This window comes from Necator americanus, chromosome III (genome assembly GCF_031761385.1).
Source record: "Necator americanus strain Aroian chromosome III, whole genome shotgun sequence".
In the NCBI taxonomy this organism is placed as follows: Eukaryota; Metazoa; Nematoda; class Chromadorea; order Rhabditida; family Ancylostomatidae; genus Necator; species Necator americanus.
Window position 1 is genome coordinate 20,820,246 of NC_087373.1, and position 25,584 is coordinate 20,845,829.

The following is a 25,584-nucleotide window of genomic DNA, read 5'->3' on the forward strand; positions in this document are numbered from 1 at the left end:
GGAGGGGTCAGACTTGTGGTCGCGCTACTGTAGCGCGTGCTCTTGCACTAGAGCTACCCAACGGCGACCAAAGGAGGTTGCAGCACTCAGACATGCAAGATGCCCATTTACGTTTATTTTTTCCGTGTTCTTTTCTCTCATATATCTTCGAGTACACGTTAGGATTAACAGCGAGCCGTGCCGCAATTAGTTGTATGGCAGACACCTGGTGGGTGGTGCCACCTAACCAATCAGCAGCGGACCAACATGCTGTTTGTTGTGGAGTATCTGCGAATTTCGGCTTGCAACAAAGCGACGGGAACGCATGGAAAGTTTCAAATCTAGAACAATGAAAAATTAACAGAAACGGATTAACGAAATATTAGCACTGTTTATTTGGCATGCTATGAGTTTACAGGACGTACGGCGTATAATATACCGCGCAGATCCGCCAGCTTCGCCGCTCTCTCGTGCTGACAACACTATTTTTCAGACACATACTGAATTGCGGAAGCTAGCAACCTTGAAAACACTCAATGAGTACCAAATTAAATACCAATTCACAAAAGTCTTTATTTAGACTATCTTAGAAGTCTTTAGATTATCTTAGAAAGTTTATTGATACGTATGGAAATTATTACCAATGCATTGAAAAGCAGCTATTTGCTTCGACTATGTGAAAGTTCGGTATGTGTGTCCATAACTGCCTGAAAGCACTTTCCATGACATACCGATATCCGCAATATCCCAATAGTTTATGGCGCATTCTTTAACCTAAAAAATAAGCGCAAGGAACCAATGACGTTGAAATCTCCGTGACCAAATATAGAGTTCAAAGTGTGGACTACGAATACGAGCGTAGCCCCGTTCAATTTCACCTACTTTTCCTGAAAAACCTATTGAAAACGGGAGTTTTTTCCAACGAGATATGTCAAAAACGCTGCATCTTTATACACGCTCTTATGCACCGCTAGGAGCGAGCAGCAGAAGATCAATGAAGTCTCATCACCAGTCCGTTCAAGAGAAACCTATGAGTAGGCTGCTGAGAAAATCAGCGCTAGCACAACTGTGCCGCGTTTTCACGTGGCTCGTAGGAATAAATGTAGGACGACTAGCGGAGTGAGATGAGGTAACCCTCATGCTCGTAGAGCCTGAACTCTATATTTGCCCGCAAAAACCTCGCCATCGCCAGTTCTGTGATACGCTGCCTATAAGATTTAACATCCTTCTAGTTCTATACGATACAAAATCAGAAACTCCATCTCTTCTCGAGCTCCGTTCCCTCGCTCAAATGTTGTCTCGCAAATGTTATCACATACTCTAACTCAAAATTCTTCCTTTCTGATGTGTGGAGTAAAATTGTGACAGGGCCTTCGCAGACTGTGTAGTGTCGGTGCTTCTGACCGCTGAACTTCGAGTGTGGGAATTTGCGTTGGGCGAGCGGACAGTTCTAAGCTTCACATAGTAGCGGATACATCAATTCGGCTATGGACCCCAAAAGCAGATCAATAACTTATAGCGTTTAGACCAAAATCCGGACACTCTGTCCTTCGTTGATAGAACACAAATAATATTTTGACAATTGCCTAGGAAATTACTTTTTCTCAAAAAAAAACTCACTTTTTTTTTGCTTTATCGCGATCCTATTTATGCCGGCTGTCCGGAGGGTAATACCACTCCAGCTAGTTCTTGTTAACAAGTATTGTATGCACGTGTTATGGTTAAATTCTGTTTGTGTTTGTTTACCTATTTGTTACGTGTTCCTCATGTAACAAACTTAGATCATTTAACCATGAAAGTGAAAGTAATGAAAGTGACCGGAAACCCTGTTTCGTATAACGAAGGACGAAAACATCGATGTATTGAGATCGTGGCAAAAAAAAAAAAAAAATAAGCAAAAGAAGTGCAAAGGACAACAAAACATACATACACACCCCTTATGCGCAGGCACCATGATAATAGACAATAAGATGACAGAACGGGAGTCCGCACATAGGATATGAACTTTTTCTGCTAGCAGCGACGCTCTTCTATGATTCTCTTCTAAGGAAAAGTCTTTTCCGCAGAGATTTTAGCGCCAGGTGAATGAACCGCTAGTATGTCGTGAGCATACCTACACAACTATGACTGACTTCAATTTTTCATAATTTGCTATACTTCATCCAAGTGACTTGGTATTGAGCAATTCAATATTCCTCTGGCTATGTATCTCAAGAAGATAGCATACAAAGAAATTGTACACCAAAAACTTTCAAACTCTTCTTTCAATGACTGAGTTTTTCTGTGACTTCTCTGTTAAATGTTTTGTATACACACTTTACGCTTATACCCAAACACAACTCAAAATTAGTTTTTATGCTCACTTCTTCTCAAGTCCGAGAGGTCAGCGAGGCCCAGCGTTCGCAGAGCGTATATGCCAAAGGAGGCACAAAGATCTCTCGACGAAGCTACGCTGCAGACGTTCATGAAGACACAGACAACCGTCTTCTCTTCTGACATTAGAAACGCAAAAAACTACAAAGTTGCAAGAAAATATAAAAAGAAGAATGATAAGAGCTATCGTAACTACAGAGTCAAAAAAAGCATTCCGTGCTTGATAAAACATGATAATTTGTAAGGTGGTACTAAGAGAGAAACAGCGAATTTTGTACATATGTTAATTTGAAGGAGCATAGAAATCTAATAAAATGAATTTTTTTCCTCCAGGAGATCGGAAATACAGGAGGTCCCTCTCTTAAGCACCTATTTACCATCAACAGGACTAGCTTATCACTTTCTTCTGCTCCTGTTCCTTCAAGTATTTCACAAGTACCAGGTACTATTCGAAAGTTTCACATGGAAACAACTTAAGCCACAAAAAGCTTGGAACATACAGGATTTCGATAATCATCACCCCGTTACTTTTGAAATCAGGAATGTTCCGTTTCTAACGAAAATTTTCATACATTTAATTCCAGACTATTAGATGCGTCTTTCCCTCATATTTCATGTGAGGGTTTCTCTTGGTTCTGACATGGTTAGAAATTCGATATCACCCTTCATCACAATATTTCTCCTCAAAATTTTCATCAGAAAATTCTAGTGGATGTGTCTGATTCTACAAAACAATCTAGTGGCTCATCTATTGTATCATAAGCGGTGATGCAGCGTACGATCTGCGGTAGGTAAGCAAAGTCAGCCATTTAGGTAGCAACGAAGTGAATCTCAATAGGAGAGGACTCGTGAATCGTGAATCTGACGAGAATCTCAATAGGACCCTCCTTACACGCACCCGCCGCAACTAACGCAGTAACCTGCGTGAGGATGAAAACGTAAAACTTTGATCGTGACGACATACGCAATATTGCAACAAAACATTTCGACGACGTTGTTTAATTCATTTCTGTTCACAGGACCAGTTTGTTATAACATTCAGTGCAGAATGAAACCACTTATCTTCTAAGGCGATCTAATTTGGCTTTTTTTGTTGTCTGAGACAAAGACAAGGCATACCGTGCCTTGAAAAAACCTTAAAATTTAGCCAAATAAATGTTGTACGCACAACTGTCCAAGAAAGAGCAGTTCTCGTTCACTTTCCGAGCGCTCCAATAATGTTCACCGCCTATTCGTATTTTATCATTTGTTTTTATTTATATTTATTTACTTTTTTACTTTTTATCTCGACTAAAACTATTGCATAATTACGCAGATCTAGATTTGTAGATCCAGTTAAAAGTAAAGTTGTTCCAGTAAAAACAGAGGAACAAACCTACCAGCCCTCGCATCCTTTCTAAATAATACCGAGCTTTCATAGTCCGTCACCGGACATCAGAAGGGAGTAGAAGTAGAACATAAGTATGAGTAATGGGCACGCAATTGATGCGCAATGTGACTGAACGCGTGGATCACGTCGAATGTAATCGTAATTGCAAGTTCTCATGAAATCACAAAAGAACTTCTCTTCAATTTGAATGAACCTACCCCTGGAGTCTTTAACTTTTAGACGAAACGCAACTTAAAAACTTACTTCCCACAACATATATGTACAACCCACTTCTCAAAAAGCGGAAGCTGTTGAGATGTAGCTAAATTTCCCATACATTCTTGGGTAGCACATTGTATAAAGACTAGCAGAGCCATACATTCGTTTTATACATGATTTGTTGAATGACGTACGACGACAATGAGATCAATTAATAATACCGCCGTAGCTATTATTTTACCGGTTTTCTTTTGGAATGTTCAACTTGAGTTGCAGAGTACTTTATTCCTCCACAGCTTCACTACACATGAACTTACACTGCTTATTTTGGTACTGTAGAAGTAATATTACGTCACATTTTCACATTTATATAATAACATTTGAAGAGCAGCTCGGGAGAATAACCTTGCATTTCCTTCTTACGAACTATAAATGTGCCGATCTCACAGGCCACCCTACTTCTGATGCACTGATTTGCTAAAAAGTACCATCTCTGGAATGGTTACAAACTTTCTTTAGTGTTGAATCTTTTAAAGAATAGAAAACTGTGTCACTAACCTGTAGTAAAAGTGACGTTAGAGCAGTAATAAGTCGCACGGCTTGTGGGTTAGATACATTCAAGTCACGGTTGCAGTGTTTAAAGATCTGATTAGCATGCGAAACACACATTCGACGCAATGCTTCTGGACGAGCGCTAACGCTAATCTTAACAAAACTAACCTAATGAAAAGCCAATCTCAAGATGAAGTGTATAGAATCCGGTACTTATGTCTGGCCGACAAACTGCAACGCAACTCACGCCGCTTTCTATGTAACGCAAACGGCTTTGCCTATCCTACGCGAAGAAGCGTTTTATTCGTTCGCCCAAATATAAGCACTGGCATCCACACGTAACTATATGTGTACGATTACCTCACTGAGCTGAGGAAGGAGTTGTGTATTATATTCTTGTATTCCATTAAGGTAGATATTCACTTGTCGATTTACTGTTTCCAAATCAACAACGGTTCTAGCATACCTCTCCTGTAATGATCACAGTATTACTGCAGAATTCTAGTAACATAGCAATGCATTTTTCAATTTGTTCCAGCCAAAACATTCTAGCCTAAATGCGGAAAAATCAGAAAGTTCAAGCATGGGAGTTAGTTAAAGTGCTGATTACGAAACATCCTAAGAAAGGTCAGTATTATCTAGTTTTACGCAAATGCATTTTGCTCCTTTTTCTTACTGCTATTTGAGCTACAGTGATCTTTTCAACTAGAATACGTCTTTTCGACGAGACCGAGGACATCTGTCTCGGATAACACAAGAGCACGCCGCCACTGGTTAGAATGGTGTGAGATAGATCCACAAGCTTGTTGTGTTTCATCATATTGGGTAATCACATGGGTAAAGAAATGCTGATTCTGAGAATTAATAATTACTATTCTGCGGATCTCCCTCACTAGAGACCAAAACCGGTTAGTCGCGAGGCTACGTGGCGCACCTCCGAGTGCCGAATACTGGGCGAAATCAAATCAAAAAGCGACCTTTCGCCTGTTCTAAGACGCAGGTGGATTCGGATCACAGACTTCCTATTTATGCTATGCCAAGACTGATTCACAACATCCTTGTAACCCGCACGTCGGTCCTGGCAAAAGCCTTCCTTCACCTATTATGGAAACGGAGGAAACGTTTTAGGGAGAACGCAACGTTCTCAGTAAAACTGATGGGACTAGAGACCGCAACCTGGCCATGAGTTTTAAAATCATATGCATCTGATAGTAGTAAGAAAATCTGTTGATTCCAGTGGAAAGCCTGATGCGCCTTAAGCAACCTTGTGCCTTCGCTGAGACGCAGGTAGATTCAAGGGATGGACTCCCTGTTTCTGCTGTGCCAGGTCTGACTCATAAAATCCTTGTAACCCGCACGTCAGGTCCGCTCAAAAGCCTCCATTCAATTGACTGGGAGGTGCAAGGGAGTCGCCTCTAACAAATATGCTCCACCTGTCCACTCCGGAAGAACGCAACGTTTTCCCAAAAACTCAAGGGACAGAGGCTTGCAACCTGCCCATGGATTTTAAAATTTTACGCATGTTACAGTAATAAGAAAGAGTCTCCTGGTTCCGGAGGGAAGCTTGGTACGGTAGCGGCAGGAAGGATGGAGTTGCAGGAGTCAGGCTACCGAAACGGAAAAAGACTAGAATGACTATCTGTACTTATAACGCCAGTACGCTTGCGTCAGATGCGGATATTCAAGATCTGATGATACAAGCAAGGAAGTTTAAGAACGATGTCATCGGACTCTATCGAGACGAGCCGACGCCACCCACGGCGTCGGCTATGAGATGATACTGGAGAAGAACTGTTCTTAGAAACAATCGACAGTAGAGGAGTTAGTGCTCCGAGTTCATGACGACTAAGACCATTCATGGGAACTCGCAATTCCAGAAGCCCCCCTCTTTACGCTGGAGGTGGGAGTAACCTGTCACCGAGTACCTAACGAAATTGACCACATCATCGTCGGTGAAAGGTTCTGCCTGATGGGCGTCGCTGTTCTTCCAAAATTCTATAGGGGATAACCATTGCTTCCTCCGAGGATGGTTTTCCTTCAAAAGGAGAGAAGAGAAAGCTGCGAAGTTCAGAGGGCGAAGTCCCAGAACTATCATTAACAGGGATCTCTTTGCTACGCTAGCTGGTTTCTGGTAAGTTTCCGCAACTGACAATATTGACGAGTAATATAATCGGTTCATTGAACATCTTCAAGACTGCACGAGGAAGTCTCAGAGTTCTAAAATCACCAAGAGACGCCTGTCTCCGGAAACTATAGAGCTGATAGGTCAACGTGGAGCTGCACGAGCCGCGGGCAACCAAAAACTCACGTCAGAGCTCGCAAGGCTTTGCAGAGAGGCGATAAAAGAAGACCTCAAAGAGAGAAGACCAGAAGTGTTGGCTGAAGCTGCAGAGGCGGTAAAGAGCATTTGCAAATGGAATAACCATAGCATCGAGAAGGAAAATGGAGAAAATCATCCACGACTTCTAGTTTGATCTCTTCAACAACCATGGCTACCTGCCTGTTCACCATTTGAGGGCCATGGCATTCCCAGAGGTTCCGAAGTACGATATGCTATCACGTCTCAAAAAAAAATCGTACAGTACCAGATCCCGACAGGATAAGATCTGAACATCCGAAGAATCATCCGCCAGTTTTCATCAACACTCTAACGAAACTTTTCACGTGTTATCTGCCGGAATGCAAAGTCTCTAAACAGTGAAAAGTTCAGCGAGACCGTGTTGTCGAATAAGAAATCCACATCCACATGACATCGGTAATTACTGCCCAATCTGCTTACTGTTCATCATCTACAAGCTCTTCACAAGAGTGATCCTTAATAAGATTGAAAAGTGTTAGATGAAGGATAGCCATGCGAGCAAGAAAGGATTCAAAAGAGATTCAGCACGATGGACCATATTCACACTGTTTCGAAACTCATCGCGAGAGTAAAGGATGTAGCTAAGTCTCGCTCTTGCCGACTTAAAGGCATCACCCCACGAAACTGAGGTGGTGCAGATTTCAGGTAGAGTATTCGTATACGGGATGGGAGACTACGGAGAGGGGCTGATTCCGTCCATTTCTTCCTAATTGCCGTAAAAAACGGCCCGGAAGATACGGCTTCATTCGCTTTGGCGCGCTATTTTGTACAAGAGGTTCGATTGGAGCGCGCCAGCCTTGTGCGGCGCCGCATCTTCCGGGCCGTTTTTTACGGCAATTAGGAAGAAATGGACGGAATCACCTCCCTCTCCGTAGTCTCCCATCCCGTATACGAATACTCCATCTGAAATCTGCACCACCTCAGGTTCGTGGGGTGATGCCTTTAAAGAAGGCCTTTGACTCATTTGAAGTTTGAGGAAATAAAAATGATGAACGACCTGACCCCCGAGCTGGCCAGGAAAAAACGAGCGGCCTGTGGAGCGTATATGGATATAGATGTTGTAGTAAAGAAGAATAGGAACACTCGGCTCCGTGCTCACCTCTTCAATACCACAGCACTTGCTGCTTTGTTTCAGGAACCTGGGCACTTCGCAAGCAGGAAAAAAATGCGGTGAGCGTCATTGAACGCGCAATTAAGAGAGCGATGCTAATAGTATCCCGTTTATGCAAATGAGGAGGCGGAATTCGAAGTTCAGTCGTACGTCAGCGATCGAGAACTAGAGACCCGTCGCATTTACCAAGCACAACAAAGTAAGGTGGGCCGGACATGTGATGCGCTCTTAGGACGACCCTTGACAACTGGACCAGAGCCTTGAGCGACTTGTTTTCACACAATATTAAGCACACCACAGGAAGACGCCGACCCTATGGTCAGACTTCTTCATAAACCCTATGGTCAGACTTCTTCTTTCAAAAAAAAAAAATCGATGCTATTGGTGTCCCATGCGAAAGAAGAAACCAAGGATTACTGGCGCTCGCCCGACCTGTTCGAAGAACAACAGGAGTCAAAGTGATCAAAGTGAACTGTTACTATGAGAGGAACTGCACGTTCTAAGCAAAACAACATTTTTTCGACGGTCAACAACAATCATATCCCGCTTTTTCAGGATTGCATGAAACAACCTTTATTATCAAAGGACCAATCATGTGTTGCTTCATCGGGACCGATTAGGAGTGAAATTGAACTTACTTGAAATACAGGAGCAAACTTGTCCGTTAGTATACTTTCCCTCTCGGCTTCGTTATTCAGTTCAGTTAGAGTTCTAACCAGTTTCCTTTTGATATCCAACAGCTTTGCTACTTTCACCAGAATAACTAGCATTCGAACCGGGAAATTGCCGACCTTTTCATCTGAATTTGATCGATAACCAAAGCCCAAAAGTACTCTAAGTCCGCAAATTCTGCTTTGCAATGTTTGTACTTACGATTCACTTCAGCAGATTTTCGTTGCTTTATTGGATAAGTGATGGGTACTGAAAAAGAACAATTTGCTTGATACTGATTCATAACATTGCAGAACCCACCAGTTCGTGTTGAGCTCACTGTAATAGGCAACCGTGCATTATTCTGTTGCAAGAAATAAGAAAGAGAAAGTAGTTCCAAGGAACCGTCGTACATAACCTCGTAATCCGGTACGAAAGCGGGAGGTATCATGTCTTCCTGAGATGATATCTACTTTTAGAAAAAAAAATCCGAAGATGAGAAAAATGATGACAGGAAGAGGAAAAAAAAAAAAGAAATTTTTGTTCAGAGATGAACAATAGAAAAAAGCATGTGACTTATCTTACCTTATCGAAAACAATCCGGTAACCACCTCCCCCAGAAACAAGAGCGTCAATTGTACCACCGTAAATACCATCCTTTGGGGTTCTCAATCTTGCGTAAACCTTGAGAATTTTTAAAATGAGATTTCAGGTATATAATACACAAACGCATAAAAAACCGGTTTGAGAAAGAAAACATGCAACTTCAAGCAAGTTTGAACTGCGATACTTCTTGCGGATGTTATACCGGCTGGATGCGGAAATCTTTTAGAGGCGCAGTTACACTTACTTATAGTATACCTTAGTCAAGATGACCCAAAGTTCGGTACAATCTCGTAGCCGTCTGCCCTCGAAGCGGCGCTGTGGAACGACTGGGATCTAAGTAGGAATCTCAATAGTTCCTCTCATCACTGCAGTCCGAGTGGATCTAATGATCCCACTTTGATCTCAATCGCTCGTCCAACGCAGCCGCTTGCGCAATAACACCCAGACTTGAGTCCTTTTTGACCCGACTATAAAATTGAGGACCAACAACACAACAAAACACAACACCAAGAAAAGTAGTTGCTTCGTCTGAGTTTACGAGAGAGGAAAACTAGACAACGAAGTAATTCGTCAAGGAATGTCAACTTTTGGAGATAAATTTTTTGTCGCGGATTTTTTTAAATCTCAGAATGCTTCAAAAGAATGTGTACATGCACACCAAAAAAGTCACCTTCATTCCCACGACCAGTGGTGCCGGCAGATTTGGCGGCATGTCGCTAATATCGCAGCTTGCCATGGAGGTATAAGAGCCATCATAAATTCCGCGCACTTTTCGTCTTCTTTGATCAAGTATACGCCGTTCTTCATCGAAAAACGTCATGCTACATCGTCGCGGCTTACCTGAAAAAAGTTGATGGTCGGGAACTCTTCATCCCGCGTTGCCTCCAAAGTTTTCAAAGGAAACATAGTTCCAAAATTTACATAGGCTTCTGAAAATCTCAATAAAGCCTAATGGCATGAGAGATTGAGCAGTTTACTTCGCGCATTTCTACGGTTCAGGAGTTGCTAACAATTTAAATGTACGACACAACGGGAGCACGCACTAGAATTTTTATTCATACCTTTCCCTTTTCGTACCCAAATGATTTCATTGAATAAAAATAAATGTATGAGCGTGAAGAAAAGAAATCTTACCGCAAGAAAAAAAAACTGTTACGAAGTAGAAGTAGGAATAATTGTGTCCTCAATAGTAATAGAAATCATTAGAAGAATAGAATAGAAACAGAAAAAAGCATTAGAGAATTTCAAAACAGGAATTACTGCAAGATAAAAACAAAAAAATAAAAATCAAGATTAGTGCGGCGCGATTGAATTAGTGTGACGTAAACGCAAATTTCTTAACAGCACGAAAAAAAAAAACCAAAGGTTTCTGATCAGTTAAAAAATGAAATAGAGACATCTGTCCTAATAACACTATTTTCAACCATTTTAAGTACTGTTTGGAAAGATAAAAGGAATCTGATATTCAGTCTTTGATCAAGATCTCAATCAGTGAGGATTCGATTATGTAGACCAGTAAGAAATACTACCACGTATAGTAAGATTCTAACACTGAAATCAAATTCAAGAAGATACCACCTGACTTCTGTAGATGAGCTTCACGGAGTTCCTAAACCTACTAGTCTCAGTGGCTTTTCGATTACGGAGAAGGAGCAAGATTACTTCGGTATTTGCTTTCGAAATGTCTTGAAAAATTAAATTAATCTAAAAAAAAAACTAAATGCAATTTATGGCGAAAAACAAACGATACATCAGAAATATTCCATATATGACGATCGTGAAGCTGTTTTCTAGATGACGTCTCGTGCAAGTTCCTCTAATTACTGAATTGAGGAATAATATGTCTACGTTTTATTAAGCTTAAAAATGCATTCAGAAATGAAAGTGTTGATAATACATTAGATATTATTTGAGAGAGAACTCGCTCTATAAGATAAAAATGTTGCATTTTTGTTCGTGATTTCGCTAATTCTTGCATTCTTGCACCATTAAAATGAGTGTAAAGTGAGAAGAAAAGGGCATTTTTGAAACTTCTTTTGCACTTCTTTTGAAGCTGTGTATGAGAAGGATCAGTACATCAAAGTTCTTCAGAGAGCTTCAAAAGCAGGGATTTCAACATCACGGGCGAACCACGCACCGTTGAAAAAATCCTTCCTTATCCCATGACAACTGGTCATGGAATAAGGAAGGATTCTTTCAACTCCATATACAACACAAATCTCACGAGCAGCTTGAGCAAATATATCCTCTCGAATAAACTAATTATGGATAAATAGATCAAAAAGGCGGGTGTAACGCGGTCAGTAAGAGGCCCACTGTATACGCACGGTCGATGGTTAGCAACCGCCCAACTGCTAACTAATCATTTCATCCCTCGGAGGGGATGAATTGGTATCAGACTTGCCTGGGAGGATAAAAATACTAAATTGATATGTCGGCTGGCCCCAGCAAGTCAATTCTATAGGCGAAGCGCGTTCATAAACTCCAGCAATTACGAATTGCAATAGGACGTGGTCCAAGTGGATTAGTACGGCTTTTCAAGATCTTTTCAGTACGGCTTATCCTTTTCAATAGATGAAAATAGTTTATTTTTTCTACTTGACACTCCATATTAAAGGTCCGAAAGAACAAGAATCAGGTGAATAAAAGATCAAAATACAAGTGACCCATAGAGAAGTTCTCTAACGAATAATGTGTAACATTTTACTTTTTGTTACTATGCACAGTACATCAGTACTAGTTGTTTCTATATGCATTTTTAAGCATAAAAAAGACTGTATTAGTAAAGTATGAAAAATAATGTCAAGAATTATTCAATCCAATATTTCAGTATATTCATGAGTTCTGTGACTTTATAGATTTGTTACGAAAAGTTTAGGAATTTATGCTCGACTCATTCTCAGTTTTTTGAACACCCTAAAGATACCTGTTTCTGGATGGCGGCTGTAAGAAGTTCTGTGCCCATGCAATTCATGGTTCGAGACCACTCTGCGCAAAGCTAACATTTTATATTTAGCCTGCTCCTTCTACTTCCTATACATCGGCATTGGCTTAACGACTCTTCAGAGAATGCATCCCTTTTCATCACTATTCCCAAAGTGCTGCAACAGTCATTGCTAGATGTTCTATCTTATAACGCCAGGAATCGTACATTTTTGAAACACAGCACTTCATTTTTCAAATACTATCACTGTCCAAAATAAGAGGAAGATTCCACTGCAAAGTGGAACGAAAAAAGAGAACGTCGAACGTCCAAAACTTATGAATAGGTTATTTCAGCACTGTGGTTCACTCATAGTCATGAAAGGGTGTCGGCTTGTAAAAACGTCGATTGTCGTCTTTGCAATTTGTATAGTCATAGCATTGATATCGTGTACGAAGGTATGAACAGATACTAGACCAAGACAAAAACAACAACATTCTGAGAATAGAATGGAAGGAATCGGAAGGATATCACTATCTAACATCTTATATTCTTTATCTTACCTAGAAGGCGACGAACGACGCGCCATTCCTGCTTGTTCATCAACGTGGTCTTCAAATTCGGAAAAGCTTCTCGAATAAGTAATCTGAACTCATTTTCACCCAAGAAAAGCTGTTCATCTATACCAGAATAGAAGAACTCGCAAATTACCCATCGACGAGCCTGAAGTAATTGTAGACTTTTAGTAAAAAAAAAATTGTAGACTCAGTTCCTATTTCTAATTCTATTCGAGAGGTATTGATTTATGATGCAACATTGCATGAGCGGTTACGCACACAACGGCGCGATTTCCAAACCGCTTATAAACAAAATAAGCGCTGCTAATGCCTAATTTCCAGCGCGCAAGCGCGACTTCCAAAACTCCTGTCGCGTAAACGTCTACTATAATTCCTTCGAATGCGTAAAACAACCGACCACCTCGAGTTTTGGATAGACAGCTTTCGCATCGAAATAATATCGATGCAGAGAGAAATTAAAAAGGTTTGCACCAGGATGCACTCTGAGAAATCCTCTACGCTTGAAAGGCTTAGCTGGTCCTTTAAATAAGAGCTTACCTTTGGAAGTTTCAGCAGATTTCGGATACGCCTCAAGCTGCACTGAAGTTCAGAACCAATTTCGTTCTGTGATTTATGCCTAAAATTTAATGTTGTTGCAAGAAAAATTTCCAAATATTGATGTAAGCGAAGTTAGAGCAAACTCTAAATTCCAAAGTTCTAGTTTAGACTTCAGTTTAATTTAGATTTAGTTCAAAATCTAAATTAATCTGAAGTCCATGGTAGCCGCAAAAGTTGTGCAGCGAATCCCAAAGGAAACGTTTCAAATTTAATCCTGTACAACGGAAGCACCTTAACAAAAAATCGGATCACCAAAATATTCCCTTCCAAAAATCCTCCTCCAAAGTCTAGAATTTAAAGGACCAAAAGAAAATTGTTAATCACAGCGAAGGAGATCCCATTAAATCCCATTCTTACTCTAACCATGACCTTCTAAGTAATGTTTTCGGCTTTTGAAAGAACCTTTGACGGTAAACTGCTCCTAATCGGGCAACACATAGGAATGAGATCTGAGAATTATAATGATCATGTTAGGAAAACAATGAGGTCTAGGAAATTGGTTCACTATTGACTAAATCACATTTATTTTTTCAATTCTTTACTGCTAGTTTGCTCAAATCTACATCACCATTTGCCCTTCTTTCACAACGGTAACAACAAAAAAGAACGAATACCAAGGATTTGTTGCCTCCCTCTAAACTAAATCATTTCGAGAAGGACATAGTTATAAGTAAACAAGCTGCTAACTCTAAAGGTCCGTTTGGTACTTGTAGTAAACAAGGACCAGACACATATTTTTTGCTATTTTAATTATTGTGAAAATTGTATTATATGTTATTGGTTTATGTATTGTGTTAAATGGAAAGATCATTTTATCCATACAAATGGATAAATAGAGAATTTGTTCAATCAAAGTATGGTCAGTAAGGAACATGTCCACAACTTGACACTTTAGTTCTCCTCTTTTCATGAGGCAGGCAGTGAAGGCTATTCACGAGTATAAAGCGAGTATTCATAGATCGTTCGACAAAGGTTTCTTGTGGAAGCGTCCTATTTCAGTTTCCTGCGTGAGAAGTTTCCTCTTAGAATGGTAACAAAGTACACGGCTAGAAACGAATATTCAGCCAATTTTAGCCGACTTCACAACGCAGTGTAAAAGAGCAAAGATTCTTTGATGTTCATCTCTGACACAATACATATGTGTTCGAAACCCTGCACAAAAGAAAATGAAGCGAAATAGAACCAATATAGGCCAGGTCGGAAACTGCGCGCTGTTACCAAGTTTTCGTTCTTGTAATGTAAAGTTTGGGATATGTGGAATGTGCTATAAGAAAATATGAAGGAAAACGATGATATTTAACCCTTTTACCGAGCAATCTTCTTCAGCAGTGCATTTCGACTCGCTTCCGTAGCATCGTCATCGAAAGAAGATCGCGATGATTCTGGAGTATTTGAGTAAGATTCCTCCACTACCCTCGCGACCTGAAATCAATCGTAAGAGTACTACACTAGGAGAAGGAAGCCCAGACATTCGTGAACGAATTTCTATCAAGAAACCTTCGCGTTCCTACGCGAAGTTCCGCAGTTTTACGGAAACTCAGTCGAGTACATTCTTCACCACTTTCTAGCTTATAATGAACGTTTTCTACAATTTAATGATACGTTGAGAAAAGTATTGTTCCTGCCAAACTGTGTCATAGGGCCTGAGATTGTAACAAATTGAGTGCCCAGCTACAAGAATTATATGTATATGTATATGCATATATATATATATATATATATATATCTTGAAATGAAACAAAACGGACAAAGCGGGGACACTGTCAATAAAATATAGTAATAAACTACAGACATTGTGGAGCCAACAAGTTTCCGATTACATCCTAAAGCCAATGCAAAAAGCATGAAAATTGTTATTTGCTCACGCATTTCCAGAGAAGAATGTTCCGAAAAAAAAACCCTATCGTACTTGGCAGCGTCGGAGAACAACTATAATTGCTATAGCGAAGGAGTCCCTTCGCCAACCGTCCAAAAGTGAACGGAGTCAGAGCAGCGGCTTCGACTAATGCATACATGTTAGCAGGCATGAATTTTCCAACAAACCTTATAAAATAATAAATAATGGGAACAACTATAAACATAACAATTCGCTCAAAACTCATGTCGACTTCTCCACAACTGCAACAGGGAACGGTTTTCATCAGTGCATATAATTAAACTTGAAGAGTTGAGAGAGCGCCGAGTGGCGTCTCTAACACATAGTTACACAAGACCCTTTTCTCTCTCTTATTCAAACTTCACATTATTCTTTATTCCACTGCATCCAGGTGGCAACTAAAAAATATCAGGAAAAGTTCTCTCTAAATTTCTGACCTACTTTCAAGATTTCACTCAAAGTATAATTGTTTTTCTGTAACTACCATATGAACTTTTTAATGCTCTTATTTGCCCTCCACAATCATAAACCATGTTCAATGCTTCTGGAACTCTTTCAGAAGCATGTTTACAACAACGCTCATACGAGGAACTACAAGTGTAAACGGATGAGAATAAGATTCTTCGTGTTTTTTTAAAGGTAACATAATAAAATAAGGTTTCTCGTTCATTTATATCGTGCACTTTCATATACCAAGAGTAACTTTTATAGATGCCCATTTTCCCTGAAAAAAAGACACCTACTTTAAAGCAGGTTTGGTGGTTTATTCAATTTATTATATTCAACAAAGTATGGTAAGTTCCGAATATGGCCTTCCTTCTCTGGTGATGACTCTTCCGACTTTCTTGGAATAGACGGTTGTTTATTACTATGCGAAGAAGTATATGAAGAAAACTTTTTTCTTAAAGGAATAACATCACGAAACTGAAGATGTTGGGGGAAAAAAGCGGAGCATGTCCGAGAAAAGATAAAGTGAGAGGTGCTGATTGCGAGTATGAGCACAACTACGCTCAGAAAAGCGCTCATCTTAGCTCATTTGCGAGCCACCGAAAATGATAGAAATTTTCTCAGTAGCCTTTTCACGTAAAACCAATGGATAGACCGGTGATGGTACTGACACGTATACAACGGCGACGTTACAATGTGTCTCGTAAAACGTAAAAAAAAACCACAAAGAGGCTCTGCTTCAGAACAATTAGGGGGAATAGAGCGGGGGCATGTCGCTCACATCCCTTATCACCTTTGGAGGGGATCCTCATCACCAGAGCTGCACCCCATTAATTGAAACCCCTTCATGTGAGGAAGATTCGACACATCCCTTTCTCGTCTATGCTTTGCTTGCTTGCTTGCTTGAACGGACACTACAAAGTACAGACTTTATCAAATACAAATGCTAATCGCTGGTACTGAAAAAAAAACACCTCTGAGTTATAACAATTTAAAGAAAAAGAAAGGTGTAAGTATCATTTCATGGTATAAATAGAATAAATAGAGTATACTATATACCAATATCGTACCACAAGGATATTACATACAAATATCGGAAACACTAATTCCGGAGAGTATAATTTACACAAAACCTCTTCTTTTTCTTATTCAAACCTCAGTACTTATCGGAAAAACTTCTTGGACAAAGAACAGAAGAACATTTCCAGTATTCTCAAAGAATTCCTAACAATATATCAAAATACTACATTTGGAAAACCTCGCGTTTTGTAATTTTCTGCACGAGTGATATCAGCCGAAACATGTGTTTCTGCGAATTTGGCGCTTCATTTCCGAGAGTGAGAGTAGTTGTGAGAACATTTGAGACGACAGTTTTATGAATCACAGCCATGAGTCTTCCAAATCTATATCACGTGGAAATGCAACAAGAGAAGACGAGAAATGGTGATGAAACTTCAAGGTCTCAGCAAACAAGATTCATAAGTACAACTCAGTACCAGATGGAACGTTTTTTTGAAGAAATTTTTGATATAAATAACGAATCTCTACGATAAATGTTGGGCACAGCAGAAGAATGTAACTTCGTTTTCGTCGATGATTCGACATCGGCCAAGGCCGACCAAGCCCTTCACTCTTCGTACACTGACTTGATACATTTTAGGTTTTAGGTATTCTAGCTTATGTTAGGTCAATTACGTCCTAATGAGGCTGAAAACGAGTTGAAAAATGCAGTTCTGAATTAAACCCAAAATCCACCGCGCATCTCAAAGCGACTGATCAAGCATTTCATCACTCCATCAAAATTACTTAAACTTTGTCCTTTGCTTTGGTTGAATGGTTGCAAAGCACTGTCCCTACTGCGATCTCGTACTCATATGTACTTCCATGTTCAAATAACATTTGGAAATAGTAGTTAGGTATGGATCGACACGACTCCTCCAAAATGGATCGACACGCTAGTGTATCCTTTTTACATCTTCTCTTACTCGTTTTCATATTCCATATCTTTCAGAACGGGAGCGGGTGTAGTGTAGCGGTTAGAGGCTCCGCTGCCTGCACGATCGATCTGAGGTCCGAATCCGCCCTAGTGCTCACCAAGCCCTTCATCCCTCCGGGGTCGAAAATTGGTAGCAGACTTGTCTGGAGGATAAAAGCACTGACATGACACATCGGTTACGCACAGCAATTCATTGTATAGGCCAGTTACAAATTCGTAAACTTCAGACGATTTTGAATTGAAGTGAACGTGGCGGCGCATCCCAAGCGGATTGATTAATGCCGTAAACTTTAACTTTACTTCTATTGAAGAATAAAAAGAAAGAAAAAGGAGAAGTAAAATTATACATTATATGTTGGAGATCTTCCCGCTCTACACTTGTATTTTGATCTTTAATTCCAAGATTCTTCTTCTTTCAGATTATTAATATGGAGTGTCAATTGGACAAAATAAACTATTTTCATCTAATGAAAAGGACAAAGTCTCTGGCGCATCAATCCACTTGGGATTTCCCAATGCGTTTGACTGCAATACGGAATCGTCGAAGTTTATGAACGCGGTTGGCCTATAGAATGACTTGCTGAAGCCAGCCGACATATAAATCCAGCATTTCTATCCTCCTATACAAGCCTTGTAATATTTATATATTGTAATATTGTAATATGTAATAATTTATCGACCCTCGAGAGATAAAAAGTTTTGGTTTCGAATCATCGATCGATTGTACAGTCACAGCCGGGATTCTTACTGTCAGCGCCACACACATGTTAAACTAACTTAATTAATTAACTTTGCTGAAATAGGCTCAGAAATAATGTGATGTTTTTGTTGTTTTTGGTTGTTGAAATTTCGAAATAAACTATATAAATAAATACATATGTATAATATAAAATATATTTATTAATGAGGTCAGTATAACATAAAACACAGCGCACTTGCGCAACTGGTTGCGCTCCAACCGGAGCTGTGGAGATAGCGATTGGAATCGAGGTAGGACCATCGGGAACTACAGTGAGGAATGCTATAACCAACGATCCCCTAAATTCCAACCGCTACTCTCCACTGCACAGCCTATTTTCAACCTATTCAGATTCAAAGAAGCTTGACTTTGCCTGAAAAATTTAAAGATCGCTCGCATGTTTATATCGTTTGGAACACACTAGTTGCTTAGGAGAAGACGTCTCAAGGGCAACAGTTTAGAAAATTTGACATCATAAAAATCATGGCATAACCATATTCTCAGTTCTTCTTTTTTCAGAATCGGATAAAAACCAATAACGTCGGAACCCACGCACAGCTTTAGCAGATTGTCGATAGCCTGTAGAGTGTCTTGTCACAACAGTGGGCGCTACATATGATGTTGTTTGCAACTACAAAGAATGAATCAGCAAAAAGGATCGAGAAACAGCGCACAAAGTTGCTGACCTCGTTGCGAATTGGTGCGAAAGATGAGGCGTTTACGTCGGCAGTATTCTGAAAACAAGCTAACAAGATGCTGACTGCCAAACTGCAATGAAGCTACGGAACCAACCAAAAGCATAATAGGGGATTTCCTATCGATAGGAAGTCTCTCCATCTTTTGCAGTTCCGCCAGCTGCCCACTTCTGCGAGTAACGATCGGGTTGGAGTGAGATACATTCTCTTGGAGAGGCCCAGGGTCATGTAAGCCCTGATGAGATGAACTATGAAGGACACTTGTATCCAAAACTCGTCGTGCTGACGAGCCGGGACCAGGAATGTGCCTTAAGAAAGATGAAAATTTAAAATAAGCCAGACATCTACTGAACGAACAGGTTTCAAGCATGTCACCTCATGTACTTTCGGACCAAACATTCGAGAAGTAGAACTTAATAAAATTGCAACAAAAGCAAGTTACGAACACAATTTGCAAGGATGTGCACATGTACGCTCTTACAATCAATTTAATAATTAATTTTTCTAACCGAAATTAACTATATCCTGCATTCTGACTTATTTTCAGATCTATATTTCTACGACTCAAAAACGTCAGAGAGACTGTGAACTAAGTTTTTTTTCTATGATTAAATTTTCATGACATTTTTTATGAGCCCTCAACTCAACACTACTTGCCAGTCCCTACTTCTTCAAAAATTCCTGCAATGACTATTTTTGTAGGAGCATATCCCCTTGAGCGCATATAATTGTTTGAATGCAAACTATTAGTCGCACAATCCAACCACCTCAGTTCTAGAAAAGCATGATGATCATAAATCAAACAATCTTATCACAGGTTGCACACTTTGTACAAAAGGCATTCTTGCATTCACGACTTAAAAACAGAGGAATTGTAAGTAGGATAAGTCGACTACTTGTAGAATAACTGGTAAACTCAATCTATTGAGCTGTAGTGTATTGCACTGCTCTACACAATCTTGACGTTAGAAAACAGAGAATCTAATTCCAACGAGATAGCTCGAATTATAGAATGAAATCCATATCAATCACAGATTTTTGACGTTTTGAGCAGAGTTAATTACTGTTGCCACAACAACTCAGCGGTTTTCAGAAGAAGTTAGTTGAAATGAAAGATGCTAATGCTGAAACAGATATCTTGAATTTTAAGATGACAAAGAACGATTTGAATAGACAAGCTTGCACAAAAATCCTAACTCTAGATGAAGTAGAATCTTCCAGAGGTCCAGAAAGACATGCATAATCTTAAGCAGTCCACGAAAGCGTGCATTAGAAAGAAAGAAAAGTGAAGGCTAAAAAGGGTTCCCAATTTACCCAACCCAACAAATAACACCTAGGAAGTACCTATAATTTTCACAATCGGTCTAGCTAAAATAGAACATACACTGCAGAAGCTTTTAACGGTGTTCGATGTTTTCCAGGGGTCCGCACTCGCAGCGGAGGAACATCAATTTCATCGTCCCTGTATCGCGATGGGAGCTTGGAGGTATCTCGCAATTTATATGGAGAGGTTTTCTCGCGATTCTGAAAGGAAAACATATGTACCTCAAAAAATACTGGCTCTGAAAGTATTTACAACTTGTATGCAAGCCAACCAATATATGCAAAATTCTGTACTCTTCAACACGTACATGTGTTTTGCGAGAATTTTATGAAATAAAAGGAAATTATACCGGGACACTAACCACAGACTGCTGCACTGCTGCAATTTTTTTCTTCGGTGGACTCTTTGTCGGCGACCGACTATTCATTCTAACTGCAGTATCACAGCCTTGAGGAAATCTTAAACAAACAAGTCACAATATCTCGTAATGAACACAATGCTGGACAAAAAGCAAGTTGAAGAAGTGGACAGGATTTGTAATTCGCGGCAATCGATGTTGTGTACTACGGACAAAGTCCATCAATTTCTGTCTTTCATTTTGTAGCGCCACGTCGCATTACTGCGCCCTAGTCCGAATAGTGTAGTGCTTGTGATTGTGTATCCGAGTTCTTTTTCACATCGTTCTTGAGTTATTCATCATCTACTGTGCAGCAGTCATATATACATGTATATATATATATATATATATATATATGCACCTGCGAAGAGAAACATATAACCCGGGAGAAGTTATTCACACTTATACCCTTAAAGGCATCACCCCACGAATCTGCGGTGGTACGGATTTCAGGTGGAGTATTTGCATACGGGACAGTAGATTATGGAGATTGGGGTGATTCCGTCCATTTCTTCCTAATTGCCATAAAAAACGGTCCAGAAGATGCGGCGCGTGCACAAGGCTGGGGCGCTCCTGTCGAACTCCTTGTAGAAAGTAGTGCGCCGGAACGCTCGAAGCCGTATCTTCTGGGCCGTTTTTTACGGCGATTAGGAAGAAATGGACAGAATCACCCCTCTCCATAATCCACTATCCCCTATACAAATACTCCACCTGAAATCCGTACCACCTCAGATTCGTGGAGTGATGCCTTTAAATGCTGCAGAAATCAGACAGGATAACTATGTGCAAAACTGTACACAACTAGCATTTAAAAGCAGCACATCAGGTATCTGAGGTGGTGGAGGAATCCGTAAGAAAAGCTGGAGTTGAGGTTGTAGATTGCGAGACCAGTGGTGGTTCCGCTCACCCTCCTTAATCGTCGTAAAAAACGGCGTCGGAACCGCTTTAGTTCCTAGGAGGAACGTTAGAACGCTACTTTACGTGTACCTTCTGGTCCACAACCTATTCATTGATTTCACTTGAACAAGCAGTCCAGGATAACTCACTATCTTTCGACCGCTGTGCAGCTGGATGCGTGTGCAGTGGTGGCGCGTTGCAAGAAATCGTCTTCAGAAAGGAGTCTTTGACGCGGTTTTGTAGGGAAATTAGGGATAGGTGAGCGGAACCACCTCCTGATTTACAACCCATCTCTAAGTTGACCAGCGGTTTGCCTCACTATGTCACATTCGTGGTATGCTGCCTTTAAAGTCACCCCACGAATCTGGGTTGGTACGGATTTCAGGTGGAGAATTCCTATACGGGGTCGAAGATTATGGAGAGGAGGGTGATTCCGTCCATTTCTTCCGAATAGCCGTAAAAAAACGGCCCGGAAGATGCGGTGCGTGCACAAGGATGGCGCGCTCCAATCGAACTCGTTATAGAAAATAGAGCGCCGGAACGCTCGAAGCCGTACCTTATGGGCCGTTTTTTTACGGCAAATAGGAAGAAATGGACGGAATCACCCTTTTCTCCATAATCTACGACCCTGTATAGGCATAACCCACCTGAAACGCGCACCACGCCAGATTCGTGGGTTGATGCCTTTAAGGGAAACTGTCCGAGGAAATTTTCAAGCATGGGACCTTTCTGTAGGTAGAGGTTCACAGGTATTACCGTGGAATTGGAGAACTTGCTTTCAAATCCAAGGTACTGAACCATCAGAAGCACTTGGATAGTAAGGCTCGACTTCTGGGAAAACACGTCCAAAAAAAAAATTACGCAGCCAGCCAAATGAGGAAAACTCCAAACACTGGGGTTATGCATATTACCAACAGGTTGGCTGCTGAGGAGACTTTTCCTTGCTGATTTCCGACCTCTTGCTTGTTGGCTTCCTTTTTTTTTATCTAAGTATCTTTGGCCTACATGTCGTGAATCCTCTAAGACTAATGCTTAGGTGTAGGGGCTTGGACTGACTTAGCTATTCATTTCTAGCGACGAAGTGTGAGTTGATGAACTGTCGTCTTTTCAAATGAGAAAGCTATTTGACAACTGAGGTCGACGTTTGCGCTCTAAGTGCAGTTCGATTATAGCAGTATTGAGTCCCTCCCCAACTCCCTTTCGCTTAAGGTACTTAGAAAAAGGAGAAAAGTGAAACGAAACGCATCTTTGCCGAGGTGCGTTTGAACATAGCTCTGCCCAATCTTCTCGATCTTCTGCGAGAGGTTGCACGGAATCGATCCATTCGTTGCTACTCCATATCCTGCGAAACCTCGCCTGAACTGCCTATCCACGCCGAGTATATTCAGCTCCTCTTTCACCACCACCGCCTATAATTTCCGCTTTTGGCCAGGTGGCCTCTTCCAGCTTGAATCCGACAGGCTCCGAGTATAACAACATCGTCAGCGTAGTCGAGGTCGGTCAAGGGGTGTCTTGATGACGCTAGAATGATATCGGTAGGACACTGATCTACTGTTCTTCGCATGATGTCGTCGATGGCGAAATTGAACAAGAGGGGTATTACCACTGCCTCTTCTCTTACTCTAGTTACCAGCTCAAACGGTGTTGTACATCCGGCTGGTGTTCGAACTGCAGCAGTTGGTCGTTGATTTATGTCATCAAGCAAGCGAACGAACTTTCCTGGTACTCCACCGGCACGGAACGCGTTGAGAAGACGGCCTCGATCAGGAGAGTCGATCGAAAGCTGCTTCAAAGTCCAGAAACGCTAATTGCATTGGCTTCGTATACCGCTGCCACATTTCGACTGGTCAATCGTCGATCGACCAGGACGAAAGCCAGCTTGCTCGTCGTGCGTTGTTTCTCCGCGATGTTTAATGAGACGGTCCAGGATAATCCGCTCAAAAACCTTGTACATAACGCGCAGCAAGGAGATTCCTAAGCAATTCCTAGGGTCCGTGACGGATAACTTTTTGTGGAGGGGAATTGTGATAGCATGTCTCCACGAGTCAGGTATCCTTTCGCCTATCCATGTAGAACGGTTGATCTTTGTCATTTCACGAATCCCAGATGGTGAAAGATATTTCAGCATTTCTGCGTTAATCCCGTCGTCTCCACCAGATATTCCATTTTTCATCTTTTGGATACAGACTAGAGCCTCCGACTCCGCCGGTGGTTCCTCTTTAACTGCATATGTCGACCTATGAATGTGCTCGAGTTCAGGAGCCGACGGCGTTTGCCGGTTCAGCAAGGTCTTGAAGTGATCCCTCCAAATTGGAAGGGCTGTTTCACTGAAAGGCTTTCCACTGGCAGTGTTGAGGACTGGAGAACATGTTTTCATCTTGCCGCTGCACTGTTTTAGTAAAGCATAGGCTTTCCGCGGGTTATCGTCCTCCCACGCTTTTCAAACTCCTTCGCTCTCGACCTCTACTCGCTATTGCGGTCTTGTTGCAGTTGACGACACAACTTCCTTCTAAGACGCTTTTCCTGGTTGAAATCGCCAATGCTGCGGGCGACACATACAGAATTGTACGTGGATCTTGTCTCCGCAGATGCAAAAGCAAACTTTTTCCGCGGCATTTGAACCGGGAGGGTTTCCTCTGCAGCGTCCTGGATGCACTTAAAAGGAATCTGTAAAGGAAACGTATTGTAAAGGAAAATTGTGTAAATTGTAAAGGAATCCGCATCGCAAAGTCTCTTCCTGGTCTGTACTCCAACATGATTAGACACACGATGGTGGAAATTTGTTCTGCATTCTTCGTCTTTCAGACCTGCCGTGTCGATTCTCGGTTGAGAAGGTACTCCTCGGTTCCTCTTGTGGAACCGTATCTTAATGCTGAGAAGAACTGGATGGTGGTCAGAGTCGAAAGCAACGTCCCAAACAGCTCTGGATTTTCGGATATCCGACTGAGGAATGTTCCTCGTGAGAACGAAGTCGAGCTGAAGTTTGGGAGTTCTCATCTTCCGCTTGGGCTGCTCTTCAGACGTTAAAAGGCTTGAATCCTGTCACATGAGCTGATGGCGTCGAAGATTCCTCTTAAATGTGGATGCGATGACGAGGACTGTCTGTTCATATAAGTAACCAGACGGTCACCGTTTTCCGACTTGCCGAATAATACCATTTTCCTAGCACATTGGATTGCTGTTCGAGTCCCATCTTCGCATTTGTGTCGATTCCGCGAATGACCATCTGCTAGCTAGGTACTTTAGGCATCAACGCATTGATTTCATCATAGAGGGTATCCTTACTGCTATCTTCAGCGGCTTTCGCAGGTGCTTGGGCATTTGCCATCCAGAGTTCACGTCCTCTGCGATCCCGCAGTCGTACGAAGGCGCATCTAGACAACGTTGAGCCAAATTCCTCCACCAGGTTGTTGTAATCGTTCCTTACAGCTATCGCGCAGCCACCTACTTTCTTCTCATCAGCATCGCTGCAGTATATGATGCAACTTTCGATGCTGATGATGGGCCGATCTCTCATGCGTGCTCCCTGCAGTACAGCAAACGGGACAGAAAGATATCGCAGAAGCCTAGACAGGGCGGTTTCCTGTTTACTCGACAGTGTTCGGCAGTTCAGCGTGACGAAGCGAATGGTTGTTGCCAAAGATTTCATGCTTCCTTCAGGCAGCCGACTTTTCAGGTTATGGGTTTTTGGCGATGTGCTGGACGACAGCACCTTTTGCAATGTATGGGAATTTTTCGCCACATAACAGTGCAGAATATATAGCTCGTACATTCCTAATGGGTACACTCGAACGCCTGATTGTGTTTAGTTACAGCAGAGCAAGTAGCAATCAGACATGTATACGCTGCTCCTGAAGTTGTTAACAATAATTATACTACGTATAGTTTTTTCTTAC

General features: G+C 41.2%; 4 protein-coding genes across 5 annotated transcripts in view; all 4 read right to left on the reverse strand.

Annotated features, from left to right (window-relative positions):
* Nucleotides 1-20,821, reverse strand: part of RB195_010306 (uncharacterized protein) — a gene marked incomplete at both ends in the record, with an annotated part of 29,606 nt that extends 8,785 nt beyond the window's left edge. The window contains 15 exons of the mRNA XM_064191242.1: nt 4,499-4,645; nt 4,853-4,963; nt 8,601-8,761; nt 8,836-8,883; nt 8,935-9,070; nt 9,199-9,297; nt 9,890-10,059; nt 12,706-12,865; nt 13,258-13,336; nt 14,627-14,739; nt 18,932-19,006; nt 19,062-19,109; nt 19,168-19,378; nt 20,455-20,594; nt 20,756-20,821. Coding sequence (XP_064048825.1) covers nt 4,499-4,645; nt 4,853-4,963; nt 8,601-8,761; nt 8,836-8,883; nt 8,935-9,070; nt 9,199-9,297; nt 9,890-10,059; nt 12,706-12,865; nt 13,258-13,336; nt 14,627-14,739; nt 18,932-19,006; nt 19,062-19,109; nt 19,168-19,378; nt 20,455-20,594; nt 20,756-20,821 — 1,764 coding nt within the window. The remainder of the gene's footprint in view (nt 1-4,498; nt 4,646-4,852; nt 4,964-8,600; nt 8,762-8,835; nt 8,884-8,934; nt 9,071-9,198; nt 9,298-9,889; nt 10,060-12,705; nt 12,866-13,257; nt 13,337-14,626; nt 14,740-18,931; nt 19,007-19,061; nt 19,110-19,167; nt 19,379-20,454; nt 20,595-20,755) is intronic.
* A 2,263-nt stretch (nt 20,822-23,084) lies between these two features.
* RB195_010307 (uncharacterized protein) lies at nt 23,085-24,065 on the reverse strand (the record flags this gene model as incomplete). The annotated part of the gene is made up of 2 exons (XM_064191243.1): nt 23,085-23,446; nt 23,516-24,065. 2 exons carry the CDS (start codon nt 24,063-24,065, stop codon nt 23,085-23,087), a joined length of 912 nt encoding a protein of 303 aa, XP_064048826.1.
* An 86-nt stretch (nt 24,066-24,151) lies between these two features.
* Nucleotides 24,152-24,685, reverse strand: RB195_010308 (uncharacterized protein; the record flags this gene model as incomplete). The annotated part of the gene is made up of 1 exon (XM_064191244.1): nt 24,152-24,685. One exon carries the CDS (start codon nt 24,683-24,685, stop codon nt 24,152-24,154), a length of 534 nt encoding a protein of 177 aa, XP_064048827.1.
* A 232-nt stretch (nt 24,686-24,917) lies between these two features.
* Nucleotides 24,918-25,460, reverse strand: RB195_010309 (uncharacterized protein; the record flags this gene model as incomplete). 2 transcript variants are annotated; one of them, XM_064191245.1, is made up of 1 exon in its annotated part: nt 24,918-25,460. In XM_064191245.1, one exon carries the CDS (start codon nt 25,458-25,460, stop codon nt 24,918-24,920), a length of 543 nt encoding a protein of 180 aa, XP_064048828.1. The 2 variants fall into 2 exon arrangements, with proteins under 2 accessions (XP_064048828.1, XP_064048829.1); XM_064191246.1 differs by having other exon boundaries at nt 24,918-25,337.
* Between the last annotated feature and the right edge of the window lie 124 nt (nt 25,461-25,584).